Source organism: Mauremys mutica, chromosome 6 (assembly GCF_020497125.1).
Source record: "Mauremys mutica isolate MM-2020 ecotype Southern chromosome 6, ASM2049712v1, whole genome shotgun sequence".
Classification (NCBI taxonomy): Eukaryota; Metazoa; Chordata; order Testudines; family Geoemydidae; genus Mauremys; species Mauremys mutica.
In genome coordinates this window covers 58303023-58329063 of record NC_059077.1, presented here as the reverse complement: position 1 = coordinate 58329063, position 26041 = coordinate 58303023, and the positions used below count along the sequence as shown (strand labels likewise).

At 39.2% G+C, this 26041-nt stretch overlaps 1 protein-coding gene across 2 annotated transcripts in view; it reads left to right on the top strand.

Moving 5' to 3' along the window:
* ELL2 (elongation factor for RNA polymerase II 2) overlaps nucleotides 1-18572 on the top strand; it is a 61364-nt gene extending 42792 nt beyond the window's left edge. For both annotated transcript variants that reach the window (XM_045021646.1, XM_045021647.1), the window contains 5 exons: nucleotides 2485-3055; nucleotides 7860-7926; nucleotides 15114-15285; nucleotides 16753-16797; nucleotides 16953-18572. In XM_045021646.1, coding sequence (XP_044877581.1) covers nucleotides 2485-3055; nucleotides 7860-7926; nucleotides 15114-15285; nucleotides 16753-16797; nucleotides 16953-17069 — 972 coding nt within the window. In that variant the 3' untranslated portion in view covers nucleotides 17070-18572. The remainder of the gene's footprint in view (nucleotides 1-2484; nucleotides 3056-7859; nucleotides 7927-15113; nucleotides 15286-16752; nucleotides 16798-16952) is intronic.
* The last annotated feature ends 7469 nt before the right edge of the window (nucleotides 18573-26041 follow it).

Here is a 26041-nt window from a genome sequence, read left to right as displayed (position 1 = left end):
AGCAACTATTTCTATATAATTGGATGGTGGCATAGAATATAACTTAAAAAAATAGTTGCACCATGGAAGACTGTGGAACTGATGTGTGGTTTTTTTTTAAAAAATTCTTGTCATGTAGTTCCTAAGAACCTCTAAACTTAATAACCCTGTACAGTTAACATTGTGGCTTATGTTCCTGAAAAATGCAAAATTAAGCAAAATGATGTTAAGCGAATCCAATTTCTCCATAAGAATTAATGTAAATGGGGGGGGGTTAGGTTCCAGGGAAATTTATTTTCACCAGACAAAAACTATAGATCTAATCTAGTTTTAAACAATTTAATACTGTACACAGTAATGATTGTGAAGCTTGGTTGAGGTGGTGGAGGATGGAAGAGGATGGGATATTTCCCAGGGAATGCCTTTCTGCTAAATGATGAACTAGCACTCGGCTGAGCCCTCAAAGGTTGTTTAACATTGTTGTTAATGTAGCCTCACACTCTACAAGGCAGCACAAATGGAGGGAGGGGAGACAGCATGGCAGACAGACAGAGACACATACCCTGTGTGTGTGAGAGAGAGAGATGTGCATTGCTCCTTTAAGCTGAACTGCCAGCTGTTGCACAGGGAACTTAGGGGAGCTGATGGGGGGCTGCCGGTCCACCCTGGTTCCAAGCCTCCACCAGCTAGCTCCAACAGGCTGCTCTTCCTGCAAGCAGTGGACAAAGCAGGTGGCTGCCAAACAACATTATAAGGGAGCATTGAGCAACTTTAAACTAGCATGTTCTCTAATTGATCAGCAATGAAACAATGTTAACTGGGATGACTTTAAGTGAGGAGTTACTGTATTTAGAGATCAGATAGCGTTGTAATAAACCAGACTTCTATGTAGATGGTTCATAAAATGTTTTGTGAACATAGATTCTCAAACTGCCTATTGCTATGGTATCTGAACTTGTAAGTGACCATACAAAATGTAACTATTAATAGCATGCTGACAAAAGTTGTGTCCTTACTCATGGTTGAACTTGTCCTCAGAGGCTTAACTTTTTAGGTGTCAGTCACTTTCTGGTTGTTAAATACTTAGACAAAAAATATATCTCATATATTGCCAAACAATTTATCTTGGTGTGTCTTGGTACTTCAAATGAAGGCAAGGTATTTGTATTACTTGACTCTGGTACCCCGTTGCATGCTGTGGGTATTCAGTCCTTCTGTACTGTCATATTTTGATATTTCTGGCAGGCATTTTTATGCTGCAGCCTTTTAACCCTTAGTTTAAATGCAGTATCTACTCTGGACAGGACAGAACTAAGGTGTGTTAGGGCAGCAATATTCTGTTTCTGGAAAATATACTTTAATTTATTTTTGCTGTGGGTGTTATTGAGATATCAGTTATGATTAAGTGTAGTCCACTGGTTAAAGGATGGAATGGAGTTAGACGATCTGGGTTCTAGATTCAGCCTGGCTGCAGGTGTCAGAGACCTTGGATAAATCACTTATTTCTCTGTGCTTCCCTTGTTCAGCTATAAAACTGAGATAATACCCACTTTAATAACGCACTGGGAGGCTTTCGATGAAAAGCACTATTTAAGATAAAGTATCAGTGATTGCAGTGAAAATATAAAATAGCACTATAGCAAAGGCAGTAGAAGAGCTTTCTAAAAATGATTGGGAGGTGCTTTCATTTGCTGTTTCAGGACAGGTGAAACTAAGTACTGAACATCCTGTACTGAGGCCATTAACATATTCGGGTCAGGAAATAAAAATACATACCTGTTTCTTGCCAACTTTTTGGCTACTGTTTCTCATGGTAACAGTGAAATAGTATAAATTGTGTGGTTCTGTCTTCTCATCTGCTCCAACACACACACATTGAATCTGGAAGTAATTCAGCTGTGTGGTACAGAGCTGTGCCTGGCACTTCTGGTCAGAGGCACTGCTTTGTACTGAAACATAAGCAATATATGCTTGTTAAGCAAACTGACATGAGTCAGATAGTATTTCAAAAGAACTCCAGTATTCTCTGAGGTTAATTTAGACCCCAGGCTCCCTATAGCAGAAACTAGATTTTTCCTTGCCACTTATTGAGGTTTAGGATTTCTGATAAAGTACACTGTTCCACATTGGTTGGAACTGCTTGAATAAAACAGACTATATTAAGACAGCAACTATTTACTTACTGAATGTATCTGCACTGCACAAATATCTAGAGTACTAACTAACGTGCCATGTTCCAGCATTGACTGTGATACTTCCCCAGACAATGTCTTATGTGATTCCAAAGGCTTGGTCACAGATCTGAAGGGGATCTTCTCAGGATGACCATTTTTTTAAGGCTATCTAGATTTATTTAAGCATGCAACAGAGCACATGTAGCTGTCATGATCTTCATCTTATCTAAAAATAAACTAGCAAGCATAGGAGGCTAGGTTTTAATCAGTTTATTTTAGACATACCTTAGAATTGGACTAAATGGAAACTAATGGTCTTTTTTTATTGCAGAAACGGCTGTTGGATTCAGATTTTATTGATCCTTTAATGAATAAAAAACCAAGAATATCTCACCTTACCAATAGAGTTCACCCAACATTAAATGGTCACTTGACTGCTTCCAACGAGAGAGCTCCTGCTGCACCACCACCTCCCCCTGCAGTCGCTGCCACCCCAGCTCCTCCAATGCTTCCTTCAACTCGCCTTCCTGTTTCAAATCCTCCTCAGCCTGTAAACTCTAACTCCAATTCCCCTAGCACTCCTGAAGGCCGGGGGACTCAAGACATGCCTGTTGATAGTTTTAGTCAGAATGGCAGCAGCATCTTTGAGGACCAGCAAGAAAAATATACCTCTAGGACTCCTTTGGAAATGCCAGCACCCACTACAGTTGAGTTAGCATGTCCAAAGTCAACAGATGAGATACATTCAGTGTTGCACAAAAAATCGAAAAAGAAGTCAAAAAAACATAAGGAGAAGGACCAAATCAAAAAACATAACATGGAGAGTATTGAAGAAAAGGAGAAAGACCTTAAGAAAGAAGAAATTGTCAAGCTGAAAAATTCCATTTTGGATTCAAGTGAAGGTATTTAAAGTGCTGCTTTTTAAAATTACTTTATGGATAAGTGAGACTGATCTGGTGGGTAAAACAATGGACCAGAAATAAGACCTCAGTTCCACTCCTAACTGCCACTGACTCACTAAACTTTGAACAAGTTACTTAACCTCTCTCGGCTGCCTCCTTCCATAGCTGTAAAATGGGAATAATGATAGTTACCTGCCTTAACATATAGCAATTTTCACCTGAACCAAAGTGCAAATTATTACCGTACCAAGGTTTAAGGCTATATCAAAACAAAGGGGAGGAATGACACATGTACACAAGTACAGCTATATTGGCACTCCAGACAAAATGTTCTTCAATTTTATTTTTGGTCAGATTGACTTCAGCTTTTGAATAACAGGAATAATTCATATTTTTTAAAAATTATAAACAATTCATTGTTGGAAGGGATTGTTGGATAATCAAAAGGACAGAACAAAAAAGAATACTACTTTGGTTTTGTTTTATAAACTACAAGGTGTTCACATACCACTTTGAGTGCAGGGCAGTTTAATTATTAACTGTGTTAGGTCAAATCAATTTATCAATGGGCATCAGTACTGTTGATGTTTACCGCATTCTTCAGAAAATTGACTGTGACTTCATGGCTGTGGAAAAAATGCAAGCTGAAATTTGATTGACCATACAGTAAACGTCGTTATTGAGAACATTGTACTGTGTGATTCATTTCACAGTGGCTGGGAGACCAACCCACAGAAAATTAATGAATTTTGCAAATTAACAAGTAAAAGTACACACTAAAGGCAAGAGATAATGTTGCATAACATACACTTAACTGCAATTTATTTTTAATTATAGTACAGTAGCAATTATTATTTTGTTTAAAAAAAATTTTTTTTTAAATCTAGCATAATAAATCTTTACCCCAGAGTATTCCAGATCTCTGAGAGTTGGGAAGAGACTATCAGTTTTCTCTTTACAAAAAACCTTGCAGTTTACTCAGATGGTACTAAAGTCTTGATTTGGAAACTTCTCTCCTTCCTCTTTCCTGCTCCAGAAATGATTCTTACAACTACTTAAAGTAGTAGTGGAGGAGATATAAAAATCTTTAAATCCTGCTTGCAAAACCAAATAAAAGCTTATCTAATACATTTGCTTTCCTAGTGCTTTAAAAAAAAATTGTGGAATGTGGCTGTTAATTCAAAATCCATAAGATATCAGTTGGAGCTACAAAGTGTTTCAATATTGACATTTAATAAACAAATATCAAGTGTGAGTAAGAACAATTCCTCTAATCTTGCATTTCACGTTTAAAATATTTTGTTAAATCAGAAGCCAGATTCAGCCCTCACCTAGTCTAAAACTGTTGTTTCATCTCTGGAAACAGAGCTGACTGTATGGATTGGACTCTCTTTGAAGGCATCCTGCTCTTGTAGACTGAAAATCCTTGTGCTCCATACATCAGTATATGATAGCATTCAGGATGCTGTCGGTCAGTTACAGAATTCTAAATGCCTAGTAAAATTCTATATTCTGCCTTAAATTGATATTTATATTGCTAGAGCACCCCACAACCTACTGGGCACATTCAGAGGAAGACCTGGTTATAAAATATTTTAATTTAAAAAAATACTTATTCCTTTTTAAAATTGAATTTTTGTTCATAGTACTGAAATTTGGATCAGATAGGTTTTATTTGTATAATAAAATTTATTTTGTATATCTCACTGAATTGATAGTTACTGTTAAACTTTGCACTTCTCCTCTTATCTGTAAAAACTCTGTGCTGATTAGGCCTCAGCTGGAGTATTGTGTCCAGTTCTGGGCGCAACATTTCAGGAAAGATGTGAATAAATTGGAGAAAGTCCAGAGAAGAGCAACAAAAATGATTAAAGGTCTAGAAAATATGACCTATGAGGGAATATTGGAAAAAATTGGGTTTGTTTAGTCTGGAAAAGGCAAAACTGAGAGGGGACATAAGTTTTCAAGTACATAAAAGGTTGTTACAAGTAGGAGGGGAGAAAAATTGCTGTTCTTAACTCCTAAGGATAGGACAAGAAGCAATGGGCTCAAATTGCCGTAAGGGGGTGGTTTAGGTTGGACATTAGGAAAAATTTCCTAATTGTCAAGGTGGTTAAGCATTGGAATAAATTGCCTAGGGAGGTTATAGAATCTCCATCATTGAAGATTAAGAACAGTTTAGACAAACAATTGTTGGGGATGATCTACATAATGAGTGCGGGGACTGGACTAGATGACCTTTTGAAGTCTCTTCCAGTCCTATGATTCTATAGTACAAAGAATACTCTTCCTATAAGTGGCAATCACTTGGTATAAATATAATTGCTTTACTCAGATACTTCTGGGCTGAATCATATACCTACAGATCTCTAACTGTTGGAGCCTGATTGAGTGCTTTGGCCAGAATATTCTGTTGTTCAAAATAACTCAATGTTCTGCACTACAAGGGTAACACTAACTTATCGTCTGTGAGGTGGGGTGTTCAAAAACTTGTTAGCGAAATTAAATTTGTAATGTTGTATTTTGCCAGTAAGTTTTAAACACCCATCCCATGTACCTATTGAATAACAACATAAAAATGGCCATACTGGGTCAGACCAATAGTCAGTCTAGCCCAGTGTCTTGTCTTCTGACAGTAGCAAGTGCTAGATGCTTCAGAAGGAATAAACAAAATGGCAATTTATCGAGTGGCCCATCCCATGTAGTGTTTACTCCTACGTTCTAATGGTCAGAAGTTTATGGATATCCAGAGCATGGTGTTGCTTGCGTCCCTTACCATCTTGGCTAACAGCCATTGATGGGCCTATCTTCTGTGAACTTATCTAATTCTTTTTTGAACCCAGTTACATTTTTGGCCTTCACAAAATCCCTTGCCAACAAATTCCACAGGTTGACTGTGTTGTGTGAAGTACTGTATATACTCGTTCATTAGCCCGTTCGTTTATAAGCCAACCCCCAAAAATAGATAGGGTCATACAGTTTTTGCTATTTTTACCTTTCATAAGCCAACCCTATATTTCAGGGGTTGGAAAACTTTGGCTCCTGGGACATCAGGGTAAGCCACTGGCGGGTTGGACATTTTGTTTATCTGCAGCGTCTGCAGGCATGGAGCCCCTCAGCTGTCTGTGGCTGTGGTTTGCCATTCCCAACGAATGGGAACTGTGGGAAGTGGCACTCCACTTCCCACAGCTCCCATTCGTTGGACAGCGAACCACAGCCACAGGGAGCTGAGGGGCTCCATCCCTGCAGGGTCTCCAGGTAAACAAAACTACAATGTATTAGATAAGGGATCGGCAACCTTTGGCACGTGGCCCGCTGCTCCAGGCCAATGGGGGCGACGGGAAGCGGCGCGGGCCAAGGGATGTGCTGGCCGCCTCTTCCTGCTGCCCCCATTGGCCTGGAGCGGTGAACCGTGGCCAGTGAGAGCCGTGATTGGCCGAACCTGCGGACGTGGCAGGTAAACAAACCATCTCGTCCCACCAGGGTGCTTACCCTGGCGGGCCACGGGCCAAAGGTTGCTGATCCCTCTATTAGATATTCAGTTCAATGATTCCATAGAGTTTAAAATCATCAAATTTTGGTGTAGACCCATTTATAAGCCGAGCCCCGCTCTTTGTGTCTTTTTTTTACCAAAAATATTCAGCTTATGAACGAGTATATACGGTACTTGCTTTTGTTTGTGTTAAACCTGCTGCCTGTTAATTTCATCCGGTGACCTCTGGTTCTTGTGTTATGTGAAGGGGTAAATAACACTTCCTTATTCACTTTCTCCACACCATTCATGCTTTTATAGACCCCCTTACCTTTTAATTGTTTCTTTTCTAAACTGAACAGTCCGCGTCTTTTTAATCTCTCCTCGTATGGAAGCTGTTCCATGTCCCTAATTTTTGTTGTCCTTCCCTGTGCCTTTTCCAATTCTAATATATCATTTTTTACATGAAGTGAGCAAAACTGCATGCAGAATGCATGGGGTGGGTCTACTATGGTTCTGTATAGTGGCATTATGATACTTACTATCGTCTTATCTGTCCCTTTCCTAATGGTTCCTAACATTGTTAGGAATGTGAGAAGAATTTAAAACACAGGCTGTTCCTAAAGTAGAGGAAATAGTCCCATTTGTATTGCTGGTAAACGGATGGATTATTTAGGGATTACATTACTTTCATAACATCTTCCTGAAGAGCAACATATTGTCTTGCTTTTTTTACTTGTAAAGACCAATGTTGCCATATTAATGAAGAAATCTTCTGTTCAAAATTAAAGCCTGAATGCTAATTAGATTTGCATAAAATGCTATAAGGACTTCTTTTGTATAGAAAGTGTTCAAATTAAATTATAAACTTGGCTTACCCATAGTTGGGGGAGGGTTGGGGAGAGAAGCTTGCACCAAGAAAAGCACTTTGGCTTTCCACCCTATTGTCCTTTAGTTTGGTCCTGTGAGAGTTGCATATTGATGTAAAAATTCTAGCTCTTATTGTGTGGCCACATCTGCCACCTCAGATTTTGAATTGTTGTGCAGATGCCACAATTTATCTGGATAATACAAGGTTGACCTTGGGTTAAGATTGCGTTATTTTGTTGTACAGATTCTACAGTAGCTAGTGTGCTTTAAACTCCTGGTATTGCCTATTGTAGAGTTGGTCATATGGCCCCTATTGTAAATATTCAGTTGTGCTCTTTACTCATGATTACATGGTGAGACAAATATAGAATTCCTGGGAAGAAGTGTTCCAGACACTTCAAATTTGGATCACATTAGGTATATTAGAATCTTGTTATATGTCAACCTTTTATTTCCATATAGGTGTTAAAGAGACTTGCACTGACTCTGCAGATCCTTCATCAACAAGTGAACTACCAGACTACTTTGTGTAAGTAAAATTATGCTTAAGATTGACATACTTCATGCAGTGCACTAACAGGCAGTTAAAAAATCAACTGTGAAAGGTCTTGCATAATTACATTTTGGTAACTCCATTTTCTAACTTTTTAAAGGGCCCTGTCAATGCTGCTGATTCTAAAAGTAGTACCACACTATTTGAGCACAGGTGTGCATATTGAACCTTCTCTGAGCTTGTCCATTTAGTTCTTGAGCAAGAGCCATTAAATATCTAAGAATATTTTTTTTTCTGAAGTGCTTTAAAAAGTGAAGTTCTTGAGCAGACAGGGTATTGAAATAAAGCAATAAAGTGGGTGGTAGACTTGCTCCCAACTTAATGGTTAGATTGGCCAGCAGGGATTGGAATCTTTGGTTTGAATATTTTCTTTACTATTATATTAAATACTTTTTATTGAATATATATATAGTTAAATGACTCTCCTCATCAAAGAGTTTACAGCCAGGGTGGATTAAAAACTGAATGAATCATTTTTTTAATTTAAATACATATATTTTTTAAAATCTGCCTTAAATTATATTTGAAATTTACAGTCTATTAAGTTCTGTGCTTACTGTGTTTAAGGTTATTTTGTCACAAGTATTTTTCCTAAAAGTCATGGACAGGTCACAGGCAATAAACAAAAAATCATGGAAGCCCATGGCCTGTGCTTGACTTTTACTAAAAATACCCTGAGGAGCGGGGTGGGCAAGAGGATTAACAGTCGGAGTCTGCTGGAGGCTGACTGCTGGCCGCTGCTCCAGCCCCAATGCTCTTCCTGCAGTGTTGACCCAGCCCTGGCTGAAGCCAAAGATGTCACGGAGGACCTTTGAAGTCACGGAATCCATGACAGAATCAGATCCTTAATTATGATCTATTACAATAACTTCAGTAATATGAATTCATTATTTCATTTACTATTTGTGATATATAATTATTCTCACAGGAAAATGACTGTCAAGTATCACTGCTTTCTCAGCTACATTTAAATCAATGTTTCCTACCTGCTAATTTAATTCATGATTTAAACTAGTCCACCCTGCATACAGCCAAAGACCTCAGTCCTATGAATGCGCATGGGTAACCCTTTTCCCGTGGGCAGTATCATTGAAGTCAATGAGGCAACTTAAATGAGTAAAGTTACTCATGTGCACAAGTGTTTGCAGGACGGAGCCCTAAACAGATTACTGATGAATAGGGCCCTAGCAAATTCACGGCCATGAAAAACTTGTCACGAACTCTGAAATCTGGTCTCTTGTGTCCTTTTACCCATACTATACAGATTTTATTGAGGGGAGACCAGTGTTTCTCAAATTGGGGGTCCTGGCCCAAAAGAGAGTTGCAAGAAGGTCTCAAGATTATTTTAGGTGGGGGTTGGGATATTGCCACCCTTACTTCAGCGCCGCTATCAGAATTGGGCGGCTGGAGAGCAGCAGCTGTTGGCTGGGTGCCCAGCTTTGAAGACAGCATCCCACCAACAGCAGCACAAAAATAAGGATGGCAATACTATACAATGCCACACGTACTTCTGCACTGCTGCCTTCAGAGCTGGACGGCCAGAGAACGGCGGCTGCTGACCTAGGGCCCAGTTCTGCAGGCAGCAGCAGCACAGAAGTAAGGGTGGCAATACCATACCATGCCATCCTTACTTCTGCGCTGGTGCTGGCAGCTGCTCTGCCTTCAGAGCTGGGCTCCTGGCCAGCAGCCGCCGCTCTCCAGCTGCCCAGCTCTGAAGCCGCCAGCACCAGCGCATAAGTAAGGGTAGCAGTACCATAACCCACACACACACCACCAATAATCTTTCACACACACCCCCACACACACATCTCCTTTTTGGGTCAGGACCCCTACAATTACTACACTGTGATATTTCAGATTTAAATATCTAAAATCATGAAATATCAACTTTTTAAAAATCCTGTGACTGTGAAATAGACCAAAATGGACCGTGAATTTGGTAGGGCCCTACTAATGAAGCACTGATAGAAAAGATGAAAACATTTTTTTATTTAAACTTTTCCCTATAACATTTACTTTATTTGTACCCAGCTGTTAGCCCTTACCTTTAACAGTTTAATTCTAATATGTATAAAATTGTCTACTAATTTTTTTAACCCTACCTGCAATCAAATTAAGGGTAAGCCTCACTTTGTGACATCTAAACTGACTCCATTTATTCCTAAAGACTTCCACAAGACAAAATGTTCCTCCTCGCTCAGCATAGATGAAAATAGTAGGTGATTGAGGACCGCTGCTCCACTAGGCTAACGTTCCCCTTGGGAGTTGTACTGTCTTTCACGTACTTGGGAACTTTGTGTTGTAGAGTGGCTCAAGTTTGTCTGGTGTTGGGGCCAGGCAAGGAATTGGCCAGTCATGCCATACACCTTAGCATGCTGCTTCCTGCTGAGTTTCCTCCTAATCTGAGGCCTAGCGTTTCATGTTTTTTCTGTGATAAAGAACAATTTGTCACTCTGTAAGTGGAGTGGATGGGGTTTTCGGCCCTGCTTTCAATATAGCAGAGATTTGTTCTGAGCAAGATGTCTTCCTCACCACCCGTGTTTGTATTCTGATATTCTGGTGAAGTCATAGCACTGTTTAGGACTTCACAATTTCCACAACAGGTTGTGATGTAATAAATGCAGGACTGACGTCCTTGCAAGATTAAGTAATGGGAGAAGATGGGCTGTGACCAAACAAATCCTGGCTTAAATATACACCTCTACTCCAATATAACGCTGTCCTTGGGAGCCAAAAAATCTTACCGCATTATAGGTGAAACCGTGTTATATCGAACTTGCTTTGATCTGCCAGAGTGCGCAGTCCCACCTCCCCCAGAGCACTGCTTTACCGCGTTGTATCCGAATTCGTGTTATATCGGGTCGCGTTATATAGGGGTAGAGGTGTAGTTTTTGTATTGCTACAAATATGTAAGAAACTAAAACGTGACTGAGGGATTTCAGTGAATGTTTGAATACTTTCACCAACATAAAAGTTCCTTTGTACAGTATGTTAAAGTTGAACTTGTCAACCGTTTTGTCTCTTTAATGGTCTTTGTCACTATAACATTATATATAGTGTGTGTATACTGTTTATATATAACTGTAACCTTGCTGCATTTCAGGTAAATAATACAGCTTTGGCTAACGTGTTCAAAATATCTATACAAAACACACATTAGCAATGATCATGAAATATGTGCTCAGCTATGTTTCTATATGAGCTACATATATCTAACTACAACATTACGTTCCCTGCACTCTATATGAACATTCTGGGTTTATCTGGCATGAAAAGAACACCACCAATTTCAGTTAAATCATAGGAACACTTCTCTGTTTCTGTGATATACGGTTTTAGCCCTGTAGGAGCCTGAAGCCCTTGTTTTTCCTAAACTAAACTAAAGCAGCACCACCTTTAATAGGCAAATAGTTGGAAGTCAGCACTTTTTTAGTGAAACACAGTACTCGAATTATTTCTAAAGGGGGAGATTTGTGACCTGGTGCATAGTTTATAGTTTCCAAACTTGCCTTGAACTTAAAAAAATAAATAAAAAGACTCTTTAGAGAATATTGTAATGCTACGTCACAGATGTCATCCACTCAGAAACTGTGTTAAGTTATCACAGGCTGAACTTGAAACTGCTGCAGAAAATAACCCTTTTACCATAAAACTGCTCACCGAAGAGCTGCAAAAATTAGGGGACCTTGATTCAAAATTTAAGGTTGAGCTTTCTGAAGAGTACACAGAGCCTTGGTTATGACTACATAGTGAGAAGTAAAAATGTATCAGCAAACACATTTTTCCACTTGCATATGGCACCTAGAAACTAGAGTGGTGAGCATATTCAATTGAATAAATAGGTGTGAAAAACTGCTAATAAATCTTAATTTTAGCTCCTTAACTCATTCCATAGGAGATTATGTGAAATTTTTCAATATGCCAAAAATGTAAGATTTAGCTGTGTAATTCTTGTCTTGGCACAGCTAAATGTTGAACATTTTCTAGTATTTAAGAACTTGTCTCAGACTGAAACAACTATTGTAGCAGAGCCAATCTGTTGGCTAAATATGTATTCCTAGAACCTTTAAAAACCAATATTTACCAGAATTCCTTGGAACAGTTTTAAAAATCCTACATATAGCTTCAGCATTTGCTCAGTAGCTGTTTTTTACTGTTTTGTTGGTGGCTTTACATTTTTCTTCAAAATGTAAAAATCAAATATCTTTCCCAGTTCCAGTTGTGCTACTAACGAAGCACTCTTCTGCTATTTTGTGAAGTTTTTTCTTTTATACCAGAAACTACAAAAAAGTCAACATGGATTTTTTAAAATAAATTTGGCCCCGCTTTCAAACTCCTTTCTCTCTTAATTCCTTGCCCCCTGGAGCGATTGATAATCCTGCCCCTCCAACAGAGCTAATATGGCAGAGCAAGACACGTACCAAAATACCAATAGATGCATGTATGGGGCTAGGGTGAAGCTACAAAGCCACCACCCAAGTATGGTGATGACAAAGCTAACTTACAACTTGACGTGTTGGGGCAGGAGGGCAAATAACATTGTTACAGCTGGGAAGAGAAAGAGATTCCACTTCATGTAGGAATGTTGCTGTTTTTCAAATTTGTTTCTGTTCTGATTCAGAATGTAAATTAGAAATTTCCTGCAAAAGGGGATGGAGCAGTCCACTTGGCAGACCCTGGAAGCCCTGCGGTCAAGGAACCAGAGCAGCAAGCTGGCTGGAAACCAGGCAGTGTCGTCAGAAACCAGCCTGGTTTCCAAAATTGAATGATATACCCAAAGCAATTTGATTTTGACAAATTGGCAAATTCCATTAAAAACCTGTGTAGTTGGAATTTTTCTGACCAGCTGTAATTATTACATTAAGGCAATGATAACACGTGCATGGAGTTAGCATGGAAATACTGTCCAGCTTAATGACACTCCTACACTGATCAGAGTTGATAAGACCCACGTGACTTCATTTTGCTTTTGCATAGAAAATAAAATAAAACAGGTCTATACTCCACTCTAGTGTGTTCTCCTCTTCATGTGGGCTCCTTCTGCTGTACAGTAATGGTAGTACTTTGCTTGAGCACTCGATTCAGTGATTACTGCAAAATAAGAGTTTTCTTCTATCTTATTTACCCATATGAAATATCTGCTTGTAAATCACCATAGCTGCAGTGGATCAGTCTCTGTTGTGCCAATTAAATTAAATATAACCTAACAATAAATGTTTATCTTTAAATGGACTATACTAACTCTAGCTATATGTAGTGTAACGTACTGCCTCTAGCAAAACAACCTAGGATTGTACAAAAATAGGTCACGAAGGGAGATGAATAAACATGGATTGAAGTGTATTACTAAACAGAACAAGCCTATTACATTTAAAGAAAGAGTAGTCTTTGGATTACAGTTGGTCTTGATTTTGTATATTGCCTATATTTCCTACAATATGAATTTTAATGTAGAAAGACACTATTGTTCTCATCTTATTCAAAATTACCATTTCATCAGCATTTCCTGAAAAGTTGAAGAGTACAAACTGTGTTTATTGGGTGTCTTCTATAAGAACATTAAGCAGCAGCTTTTAGAACAACACTGTTAGTTGCATTTCAAAAGTACTTCCTAAATCACTCTTAATTTGGACCAGATTGTAGTGGTTGAGAAAACAAATATGTGTCTTTTCTGATTCAATCTTGAACAGGGCTAATAGATTCTGGAAGTACTATTGGAGTTTTTGGGCTATGACCAGTTGTGTGATTCATGTTCTCCTGGCCTTTTGATATCTACCAGAGACAAATCTATCAATCCCCTTCAGGAGAAACTTGCAGATAAATTGCTTAAAAAGAGGAATGAGTGAGATAAGCTGGTGGCAAAGCAGTTCTGCTGATACTTTGGAGTCAAACTTCCTTGATCTCTGTCAGCCTGCTCATTCTTTAGAGCCTGGGTGTAGAACAGACTACTTAAAAATCTGACAGCTGTCTCTAACCATTGATCACAAGATAAACGTACCTCTGGGTCATGAAAGGAATAGATGGAGGAGCTCCTGCTCCATTACTTTATCTGAGAGCATCCAGAGAGTGTACTACTGGGCAGTGTCTCATCTGCCCTAAATGCTGCTGTTGTACCCTTCTGCTCAATGTATGTAGGGCACTTGGGATTGTAGTGCCTCTGGCGACATGGACATAGTAGTTGATGGGCTTTCCCAGTGTCTGGTCAGAATAAAGGTTTGGATGAGGGCCAGTTGGCTGAGGCTAAAGTCAGACATGACCAAAGGTGATGGTGTATTTGGGTAACCTGGAAAAAAGACAAAGATGATATCTACTCTCTTGATTGTTTGCCTACTTTTAATCACACACACAGGCCTTGCTAGGTCCTCAGCTACTTTGAGGGATCTGGTTGCATCAGTGGCCAGAAGCATTTTTTTTGTGCCTGGCAAGTTTTTGATAGTCCCTTTCAGTTGCAGACCTCATCACAGCTTGTTTTGTTGCCTATCATGTACCACAGATTCTTTAGATGAGTTTGACCCTTACTTAATACAGCACAATCATTAGGATAAAATATTAATTTAACTTCCTATTCAAGAGTGACACATCTGCCAAATCTTGAAATAAATTATTGTATCAATTCAAGCCTTCCCAAATGCCAGCAAAAAAACTGGTCTGCTTAAGCAGCATTCCCAGAAGGTAAATGCACTTTGCTCTAGCAGATCAATACAGGAAACAAATTCTGAAATTAAGGGGCCATCATAGGAAATGAGTTGCTAGCAGCTGCACTCTTATTTAAATAAAGGTATTGGTTCTGTTGAATTTGAATGCATGTTAACTATTCTGCATATGCACCTGCAGTTGTATATAGTCTAATAACTTCTGAATAAATACCATATAGAACAAAATACTTATACATGTATAGACTGCAATTTGCCACTGAAATATTGTAGGTTCTGTTAAAGATCAGTTGTAATACATTGGTTGAGGTGGTTTTTAGAGTCAAAGTTTACAGTTTAATATTTGTCTATCACAACAGGACAGAAGTATATTTTAAATTAGTCAAATCTTTGATTTACTGAGAACTGAACTGCCTAGAAATGTATGTTCCAGCTACTTGCAATAAACTGTAACAATTTAAACCAAGGGCATTTCATGGAAGATAAGTGTAACTTTGCTCTTTCCATTAGAAAATATATAGCTATTGTCTCATATGAGCAACGCCAGAGTTACAAGGATGACTTCAATGCAGAGTATGATGAATACAGAAGCTTACATGCCAGGATGGAAAATGTCACTAGAAGATTTATGAAACTTGATGCTCAACGTAAGCTCCTTTCTCCAGGATCTAAGGAGTATCAGGTAAAGAGGAATAGAAGGCATTTTGTTAGCCAGTTTTACCTTTTGCTTTGTTTTTACATCACTCTCTTCTTCCTCTCCCCAAACGTTTAAGCATATAGCAAATACTCCAAACTTTCTAAAAACTAATATATAAGATAAAAATCAGACTTCACAGAAAATCCTTAGACGAATGTATAATTTGGTAGAGGAAAACACTTAATTTGGCAGAAGCATCTTTTGTCTCAGGTACTTATTTGGATCCCATCACCAAATTATCGGAGAGCCACACAATCTACTGTATTTATCCCCTCAGCACCCCTGCAAGGTAGGGAGGTACTGTTATCCTCATTTTTACAAATGAGGATCTGAGGCATGGGAAGGCTCTGACTTGCCCCATTTCACAGGAAGTCTGTCGCAGAGCAGAGAAATGAACCCAGGTCTCCCAAGGTCTAGGCTAATCATTGAAACAAATTGCAGGGTGCCAGATCATCTAACAAACTATTGACCTGAAGTATATTCTTCCAGGATTGTGTAATATGTGGCAGTGTAGGTTTCTGCAAGATGAGAAGTTTAGTGCTGTTTGTAGCTCACACTCTTGTGCAAGATCAGAATATGAGTGGGAGGAAATAAATAAATTAATGAACAGTCTCTGGAGCAGCAACTCTATTTTTTTTCCCATAACCTGCGTCCCCAAGGGGGCATGTTATGGGCAGCAGATGGGACAGGAAACTGTTCATGAACTGTATAGTCCTGTTGTGCAGAGGGATTTGTTCCTCTATAATCTTTACTCCAACCATAGCAGCCCCACAGAACCAATACCTATGCTGCTATTTGTTACTAGCCTCAGTTTCTCTGACCTTGCTGAAAGAACAGCAGGCAACAGAGATTAATACTGTCTCAGGCAATATTAATGCCACAACTTTTCTTATAGATTTTTCCAGGCTTTGGGAGGGTGGGAGAAGATCCCTCTCCTTAGAAGTAGGCAAGGCCTTATGTTAAGTAGCACGTGACTGCACAATAGTTTACAGGGGGCATTGAGAAGGTGGCTATACAAGAGGATCTTCAAACATAGCCACTTCCCCTCCATGGCCTTATCGCAGCTTTGTCTGCAGACTTGCTCTTCTCCACAGCAGGAGAGTGACCAGAAAATAAAGGTTTGTCTTTGCAAACATTTATTTCTTGACCAGCTGAGATGTGAATCTATTTGCTGCAGACTAACTATCCATGTGGACTAAAAGTGCATTAATGGACTGTTTATGGACATCAGCAGGACCTACACGGGCAGTTAATCCATGGCAGGCTTGTGCGGGGTAGATTCATACTCCAGCTTGCCATGAACTAAATGTTTGTGTAGACAAGGCTTAAGTGTCTGTGTGGTAAAACTGAAAATCTTCATCCCACTCTTCTAGCCCTTTTTAATATTCAATTGCACTTTGCAACTGTGAAATGGTCTTCAAGTGGTCTTTATTTCAGTTTTCTTACTCGCAGGTAGTTCATGAGGAAGTCCTACAGGAATATCGGAAGATCAAACAGGTGTGTACAGCGGAGAGGTGGGAAGTATGGATATGTTAAACTCTTTCATAATCATTCTATGTGCAGGATCTGGATGCCCTTTTTAGTGGCGGGCATTCAGAGTAAAATATTGCAAAGATGTTTCTGCACCCTGACTCGTTTCTCTTTCTTTGCAGTCTAGTCCCAACTATCAAGAGGAAAAGTACAGATGTGAATATCTTCATAACAAACTGGCTCATATTAAAAGACTAATAGGTGAATTTGACCAACGACAAGCAGAGTCATGGCACTAGAGCTCTGCTTGGACCAGATGATGTGAATAAACTTAAGCTTATTTATTTAAAATTCCAAATGAGTTGCTCTAAGATTCTAAAAAAATTAAACTTTTGCATTACAAAAGTTTCAGTATTAGCAGACTTGAGTTACTACTTTTGTTGTTGAGGTTGCTTCTCTGCATATTTGAAGCTGCTTTTTTTTCTGGTCCCTTCTTTTCCTTAAGACTTATGTTTGTCCATGGAAATCATTTTACCAGTAGATACTGGGGATTCAATGTCTCTACTTTAAAGTTCAGCACACTTAAAAAAAAAATGTAGCAAGTTGAAATGCTTTTGGATAAATATAAGCCTGTTTTCTGACCTTTCTTGTTAATGCAAACTCTTTGCCTTAAACGGTAGAAGGTTTAAAATTTGCACAAAATTTTTAAAGGAAGTGAAAACATTGTTTTGGAGGGTTAAAAGAGGTGTTTGTATATATGAAAGCTATATACAGCCTCTTTATTGACAACATTAACTTACCCCTGCAACTTAAACCCCCATTGCAATGGTTGCCTTAAGGTGTTTGCTTGTGTGTGCTTAGTGTAGTTAAATTATTAGCTACACTGCTTCCCATTTTATTAAAACAACGGGAAGTATTCTGTGGCCTACCAGCGTCTGAAAGCGTGTGCTTGTACTGTATGTGTGCAAAGTTGTGTGGGTGTGAGCATGATGGGGGGAGAAAAAAAGCTGCTACTCGAAGTAGGCCAAACGCTCAGGTTAAAACAACTGACGAGTGTTGCTGTAGGGTTTTTCCTATAAAATTGCTACTTCTATTGTGGAAGATGAAAGCATTTCCATTTCAACAGTTTGTCAGCTTTCTTAATGTTGGGGAAAATTGATACTTTACAAAACTTAAACAGATCTATAGTTTTTGGGCAAAATTATAAAATTAAACATGTAGGTGACCTATTTATATACTGCTATAAAGTATTTTTTTGAAGAGAGATATGCCAAGAAGCTATTGCCTACATGAAATGTATATTTAAAGAGTTTTCTCCTGGGTGCCAGGAATATAACACAGAACAGATATATTTAACTACAAAATACTGTGATCATCAAACAGCACAAACTTTCATTTCATGCAGTTTATTGGTTTAATTTGATTTAAACCATCACTTTATCATGTGGGAACATAAATTATTTGGTCAAAAAATTAAGCATTTTGAATTAATTTTTGTTTACTTGTCTTACTGTATTTGTCTTTTCAAAGTGCTGCCAATTGAAAAGGGAAGCATTATGTTTACAAATCTGGTTTTTGAATGTTTGCCAAAATTTTGGTAGTATCTTTAATAAACTTTATCTCCAGCATCAAAACAATTGTTGTGTATCACTGTAAACCAGAAAATGTTTTATAGAATTGCCAGAAAGTATACACTAAAATAACTGGAACACTGGAGTTCACCTCTAGTGTCAGTTCTTCTGATACATTAACTAGAAAGATTGATTAGCTTGGAAGACAAGTCCCTCTTAATCAGACCTTTGTTACAGTTACACTACTTTAGTATAGAGTTGAAGTCTCTAAAACAATATGTTGAGATTTCAGGTGCTTTTACCTGATTAATTGTAATTGGTACAATCACCCTTTTAAGTTTTGAATTACTTGAATGTTAAAAGCGTAAGAGGATGCAAAGGAAATTGCATGCCTCCCATTGAAATAAATGTGTCTTTTAGGGCTGAATTAGATCCCAGAAATGTTATGAAAGTAATGTGTAAACACAATGCCTTGTCACTTGACTTCAGTTTTGATATAACAACTTTAGATGTTGGTCCATCAGCAACAATGAAATCACAATGGCTGTATTGTTCAAGCTGAACAAATAATGTATGGTTCTAAAAACGGGCTATTTTAGGTAATGTTCTTGTATCTGATATGTAACTGCAGGGCAAAGCTGCTAGACTACTCTGTTACTCTAGAGCAGTGATAGTATGTGTAGTAATTATCTCAGTGCCTACTTTGTTTGTAATACCATCACTATAAATTAGCCTACTGCAATTGAAGCATTCATATTGTCTTTTTGTGCAAAAGGAGTCACCTGTGCTGGCACACATCTTCTGGTTTACAGGTATCTATTGCAGCTGGAGGTTAATCTTTCATAAAGGTCCAGCATTGCTTATCATTAGACCTGACAAACTACTGTAAACCCCTTAACTTAAATTTTGTTCTTTGCAGTGAGTGTTTCTCAAGCCTTGCAAAATATACCCAGTAGCCTATGTATGGCAAAATGCAACATATCTGCTGTTTCCCTGGAGTCTACATTCCTGTTGAACAAATGTCAGAGCCTATTGAAGTAAAGCCTCTATTAGTATTGCCATTCCTGCAAAATTTGCCCACTAACTCAAACAGATTCAGCTTTTTGCAAATGGTGGCAAAACTTGACTTGAGTTACACTACTGTTAAGGCAACCCTATGTAGGTTTTAGAGAAATGGTGAAGGGGAGCCAGTGTGTCTGGTTTTAGGGAACCCAATGAGTCTTGCATTTAAATAAACTGTGATGAAACATTTGAAACACCATTTTGATAATTTCTGTTAAAGGGAATGAATAGCTGCCCACTGTTGGCAAAAGATTCATACACGAAGGGGATCGTTTTTCAGTGTTACTAGGTTGTTAGTCTGATGGGAGGAATTGAGGGAGGAGAGTTAGTGCATTTTTAAAATTGTAGAGGTTAAGTGGTTGTTGTGAGAACATAACAGTTGAAATAAGTTCTCTCTCTCTTTGCTGGCTACTTTGAATTTTTTTAAATTTGGTGTTAATTTTTCTAGGTATCCAGTTGATTTTGCAAGTTTTACAATAATTTTCCCCTAAAAGTATTTAACTAAGATGCTATGTAGAGCATATGCAGACACAAATGTTGGAGGCACATTACTTAATGGGCCTTAAACAAAAACTGGATTGATTAAGCAGTTCAGATACTGTAACTTTTACTTTGAAATAATAGTAATACCACAGCCAGTCTCTTTCTGGCAATGTAAATGTGCATTCATTCCATATAGGCTTGCTGTTTGCCTTTGCTACTTGGAAGTCTCCTTACAGCTAATTGTTTTCATAAGTGTTACTAAATAATTTCTTCATGTGTACCTGATGGGAAGAGATGTGGGTAGCACTTTGGTAGCCTTTTCAGTTTTGGGGAAGTATATCATTGACATTACTAAAGGAAGACAGGGAATGTCAGACAGCACTGTGGTAATGTGAAGAAAACCAGGGCTGGAATCCCCCTTTCTGCCTTTTTTGAAGCGTTGTTTTAAAACAACTATTTTTCAATAATTCCACACAGACTGTGTTAAGAGTGATAAAGTGAAATGCCCTGGGGTATTTTGTTAACCAATGAACACTTGAGCCATTGTTGCCTCTGTTCTACACCAATTTAAGTTCAATAAAATGTAAACTTTGCAATTCTGACACTTGTTTTTTCTTTGATTATTTACGTCTTGACAGTGAAACAATCAAACATGCTCAGTTCTATTGCCAGAATGATTTGCTCACTTTTATGGTGTAACCACATAGGCAGGCAGGAATGTTGGTTGTGGCTTACAGTTAATGGGTACGTTTCAGAGGGCAATGCAGGAGTTGGTATTCTGATGGCGCACTATATTAGTGGCTGCATTGGGGGTGCACTCTAGCTGTGGAAGTACTTCAAATGCAGCTGTCAAGTCCCCTGCTCTCATTCTCTACTTTAGAGGAATTTTCCATTCCACCCACTCCGGCACTTCATCCCCCTCTCCTTCTTTACGTCCTTGGGAAAGAGTGGGGGAGGAGAGGAGAAATTCCCACCTTAAAATCTCCCCTCTCCCTTTTTCCCCTCTTCCTTCATTTCTGGTGGTAGTAGAAATTGGGGAGCAGGGGTGTGGTGTTTGAAACGGAGCCTCTCTCTGTGGGGCTTGATAGTGCTGTTGTGTTGAAAAGGGAGTGGGGGCTGGCCCAGGCCTAAAAAGAAATAAAATATTGTTAAACCCTTGTTTTATTGTTATGACATTAAACAGTTAACTTGACACAAAACCACAGACTAAACTATCTCTAACTCCCAAGGTAACAGTCAGCACTAAACACACAACAATTAAAGCATTTGATATGTAAAGAATTTGAACAATTGTCCTTATTCCTTTTCACATTAGCAGTAGAGCCTCTACAGGAGGCGCCCTCTGCTTAATAGTCCTCCTAGATGACACTAGACAGTACTTAGCTGTTTTTTCATAGCTTCCAGGGCCAGAAAGGACCATTCTGATCATCGTTAGTCTGACCTGTATAGCACAGTCCGCAGAACTTCCCCAAAACAATTCCTAGAGCAGATCTTTTAGAAAAACAGCTAATCTTGATTTTAAAATGGTCAGTGATAGAGAATCCACCACAACCCTTGGTAAACTGTTTCAATGATTAATTACTCTTACCGTAAAAAATGCACAGCTTATTTCCAGTCTGAATTTGTCTAGCTTCACCTTCTAGCCATTGGCTCTTGTTATACCTTTCCCTGCTAGACTGAAGAGCCTGTTATCAAATATTTCTTGTAGGGCTGTCGATTAATCGCAGTTAACTCATGTGATTAACTCAAAAATTAATTGCGATTAAAAAATAATTGTGATTAATTGCACTGTTAAACAATAGAATACCAATTGAAATGTATTAAATATTTTGGATGTTTTTCTATATTTTCCAATGTGTTGATTTCTATTACAACACAGAATACAAAGAGTACAGTGCTCACTTTGTTGTTTTTATTGCAAATATTTGCACTATAAAAATGATAAACAAAACAAATAGTATTTTTCAATTCACCTCATACAAGAACTGTAGTGCAATCTCTTTATCATGAAAGTGTAACTTACAAATGTAGAATTTTTTTATTACATAACTGCACTCAAAAACAAAACAATGTAAAACTTTAGAGCCTACAAGTCCACTCGGTCCTATTTCTTGTTCAGCTAATAGCTAAGAGAAACAAGTTTGTTTACAAAGAGAGACTCCTGCCTGCTTTTATTTACAATGTCACCTGAAAGTGAGAACAGGTGTTCACATGGCACTTTTGTAGCTGGCATTGGAAGGTATTTATGTGCCAGATATGCTAAACATTCATATGCCCTTCCATGCGTCGGCCACCATTCCAGAGGATATGCTTTCATGCTGATGATGCTGTGACGGGTTGGATCACAGAAACCCCCTTAGGAACTGTCAAGTGATGTGCCAAGACTACTTCTGCCCCTGCTTTCCCTGCCAGCTTGGGACCCCAGCACCCTGTCTTGCTAAGCCAGACACGCCCGTCTGCTCCAACACAGACCCAGGATCTGAATTACTTGACCCAAAGCTGCAGACTTAACTGAAAGCAGCTAACAGAAGTGTTCTTGTCTTTAACACCCAGATGCCCAACTCCCAGTGGGGTCTAAACCCAAATAAATCCGTTTTACCCTGTATAAAGCTTATACAAAGTAAACTCATAAATTGTTCGCCTTCTATAACACTGATAGATATGCACAGCTGTTTGCCCCTCCCCCCCGGTATTAACACACATTCTGGGTAAATTAATAAGTAAAAAGTGATTTTATTAAATACAGAAAGTAGGATTTAAGTGGTTTCAAGTAGTAACAGACAACAAAGTGAATTAGCAAGTAAAATAAAATAGAACATGCCAGTCTATAGCTAAGAAACTTAATACAAATAACACCTCACCAGTTCCAGTAAGCTTCCTTTTACAGACTGGTCTCCTGCTAGTCTGGGTCCAGCAATCACTCACACCCCCTGTAGTCAGTAGCGTAGCTGGGAGGGGAGCGGGGCAGCGGCCACTCTCCCGCTGAGCACAAGCGGCGCCTTTTCAATTTCTTGGCGCCTTTTTAATTTTTACTTACCCGGCAGCGCTTTTACTGACAGGGTGGCGCTCCGGGTCTTTGGCGGCATTTCAGTGGCAGGTCCTTTGGTGCTGCTGAATGCATCTGGAGTGAGTGAAGGACCCGCTGCTGAAGACCCAGAGCGCTGCCCCATCAATAAATGCACTGCCGGGTGAGTAAAAACGCCACAGCGGGTGGCACCTTTTTTGGTGATGGCTCCCCTTGTTCGCTACACCTGGCTACACCACTGCCTGTGGTTACTGTCCTTTGTTCCAGTGTCTTTCAGGTATCTTTGGGGGTGGAGAGGCTCTTTAGCCAGTGGAAGACCAAAATGGAGGGGTCTCTTGACATTTAAATAGACGTTCTCTTGTGGGTGGAGACCCCCTCCTCTCTCCTATGCAAAGTCCAGCTCCAAGGTGGAGTTTTGGAGTCATGTGGGCAAGTCACATGTCCATGCATGACTCAGAACTACAGGTAGTAGCCATGGTTCACATGCTACCTTGAATGTCCTCAAGTAGACTTCTTATGTGGATTGGAGCCTTCCAAGATCCATTGTTCCTTAAGTGCTTCTTGATTGGGCATTTAACTTTGCAAATTCCTTTCTAAAGAAGCAGCAAAGAATCCTGTGGCACCTTATAGACTAACAGACGTTTTGCAGCATGAGCTTTCGTGGGTGAATACCCACTTCCTTACAAAGCTTACTTAGAAATCAAGCAAGTATACAGCCACTATTCTTAACTTCAAGTACAAAAATGATATATGTGCACAAATAGGATGAATAGTCATATTCCCATAAAGCATTGTGGGGTACAGTGTCACAGATGCGTGTTAAAAAAAACTCATTAATTAAATGTGACTGAACTCCTTGGGGGAGAATTGTATGTCTCCTGTTCTGTTTTACCTGAATTCTGCCATATATTTCATGTTATAGCAGTGTCGGATGATGACCCAGCACATGTTCGTTTTAAGAACACTTTCACAGCAGTTTGGACATGCAAAGAAGGTACCAATGTGAGATTTCTAAAAAATAGCTACAGCACTCGACCCAAGGTTTAAGAATCTGAAGTGCCGTCCAAAATCTGAGAGGGATGAGGGTGTGGAGCATGCTTTCAGAAGTCTTAAAAGAGCAACACTCAGATGCGGAAACTACAGAACCCGAACCACCAAAAAAAAAAACCACCTGCTGGTGGCATCTGATGATGAAAATGAACATGTCAATGGTCTGTTCTGCTTTGGATCATTATCCAGCAGAACCCATCATCAGCATGGACACGTTCTCTGGAATAGTGGTTAAAGCATAAAGGGACATATGAACCTTTAGCACATCTAGCATGTAAATATCTTGCGACGCTGGCTACAACAGTGCCATGAGAACACCTGTTCTCACTTTCAGGTGACATTGTAAACAAGAAGCCAGCAGCATTAGCTCCTGCAAATGTAAACAAACTTCTTTGTCTGAGCTATTGGCCGAAGTAGGACTGAGTGGACTTTGTTTTGTTTTTGAATGGAGTTATTTTTTGTACATATCGGTAATTCTACATTTGTGAATTCAACTTTCATGCTAAAGAGATTGCACTACAGTACTTGTATTAAGTGAATTGAAAATTGCTATTTTTTGTTTTTTACAGTGCAAATGTCAAAAATAAATATAAACTGAGCACTGTACACTTCATATTCTGTGTTGTAATTGAAATCAATATATTTGAAAATGTGGAAAACATCCAAAAATATTTAAATAAATGGTATTCTATTAACACGGTTAATCGTGCAATTAATTTTTTTAATCGCTTGACAGCCCTAATTTCTTCCCCATGTAGATACTTATAGATTGTCACCCCTTAAACTTTTAACTACATTTAACTCTCCTTTTTGGGAGAAAAGAGTTAGCTTAGGTGATGGTGAATTGAACAGTTTCCCCTTCTGTGAATTTTTGTAATTTCAAAGACCTTCAAGTTCTGGATCAGGGCAACCTGAGACCTTTCAAAGTTTGTGAAGAACCAGAGCTGGCACTGCAGAATAGCCCACTGATTAGGACACTCACCTGGAGTGTGGAAGACACAGAGGCTATGGCTACATTAGCGCTTCAAAGCGCTGCCGCGGCAGCGCTCCCGCAGCAGCGCTTTGAAGCGCTAAGTGTAGTCAAAGCCCCAGCGCTGGGAGAAAGCTCTCCCAGCGCTGTCTGTACTCCAGCTCCCTGTGGGGAATAACGGACAGCGCTGGGAGCCGCGCTCCCAGCGCTGGGGCTTTGACTACACTGGCGCTTTGTAGCGCCGCAATTTGCAGCGCTGCAGAGGGTGTTTTTTCACACCCTGCTGCAGCGCTGCAAATTTGCAAGTGTAGCCATACCCAGAGTCATGTCTCTGCTCTGAATCAAGACATGGCAGGGATTTGAGACCTAGGTTCAGTTGCTCCTAGGACCCTCCATGTTTTGTCCAGTAATTCTGTCCTGGACCTGAGAAGTCTTCCTGACAACAAAGTTAAGTCAAAACTGATACATTTTTGTGAAAAGTTTTGTTTCTCTGTGCACTGGTCTTTTCTGACAAAAGTTTGGTTGAAAAATTCCTGACTAGCTCAAGTTCTGAGCTGCTGCTATTGTTAAGTGTAATTCTGTTCTCTGTAAGGTATAATAAAACACACACAAGGGGGAGAGAAAAGAATAGCAGCAACAATAGGAAATACAACTTCTGCTTCTGAAGCATGCTCATTGCTGGCAAGTTACAGGCACAACACACACTTGTCAATCATTCTGAGGCCTGGCAAACTTTTATTGTCAGGCTGTTTAAGGCTTTGCTTTTAGCTTGCTTTCCTGATTATAAACTCAGCTGTGTTGCAAAAGGAGTTGTCTTGGCCAGCTAGGCCAGATTCCTTCAAGGGCTGGTCTACATACAGCTATTCTATGGATTTAAATTCATCTCTTTAGAGAGAGCTTCTGCTTATATTGATACTTATTTCCAGTACAGGAGTCAATTTTACACATGTGCATACCTTATGCTGGTATAACTGCATCTATACTAGAGAGTAAAACAATATAGATAATCAGTATTAAAAAACAGTTTGTAGATGAGAAGGCAAAAAGAGAGAAGAGGAGAAAAAGGTGAGGAAGGAAAAAGATGCATGAGGTAGGGAAGCCGGAGGAACG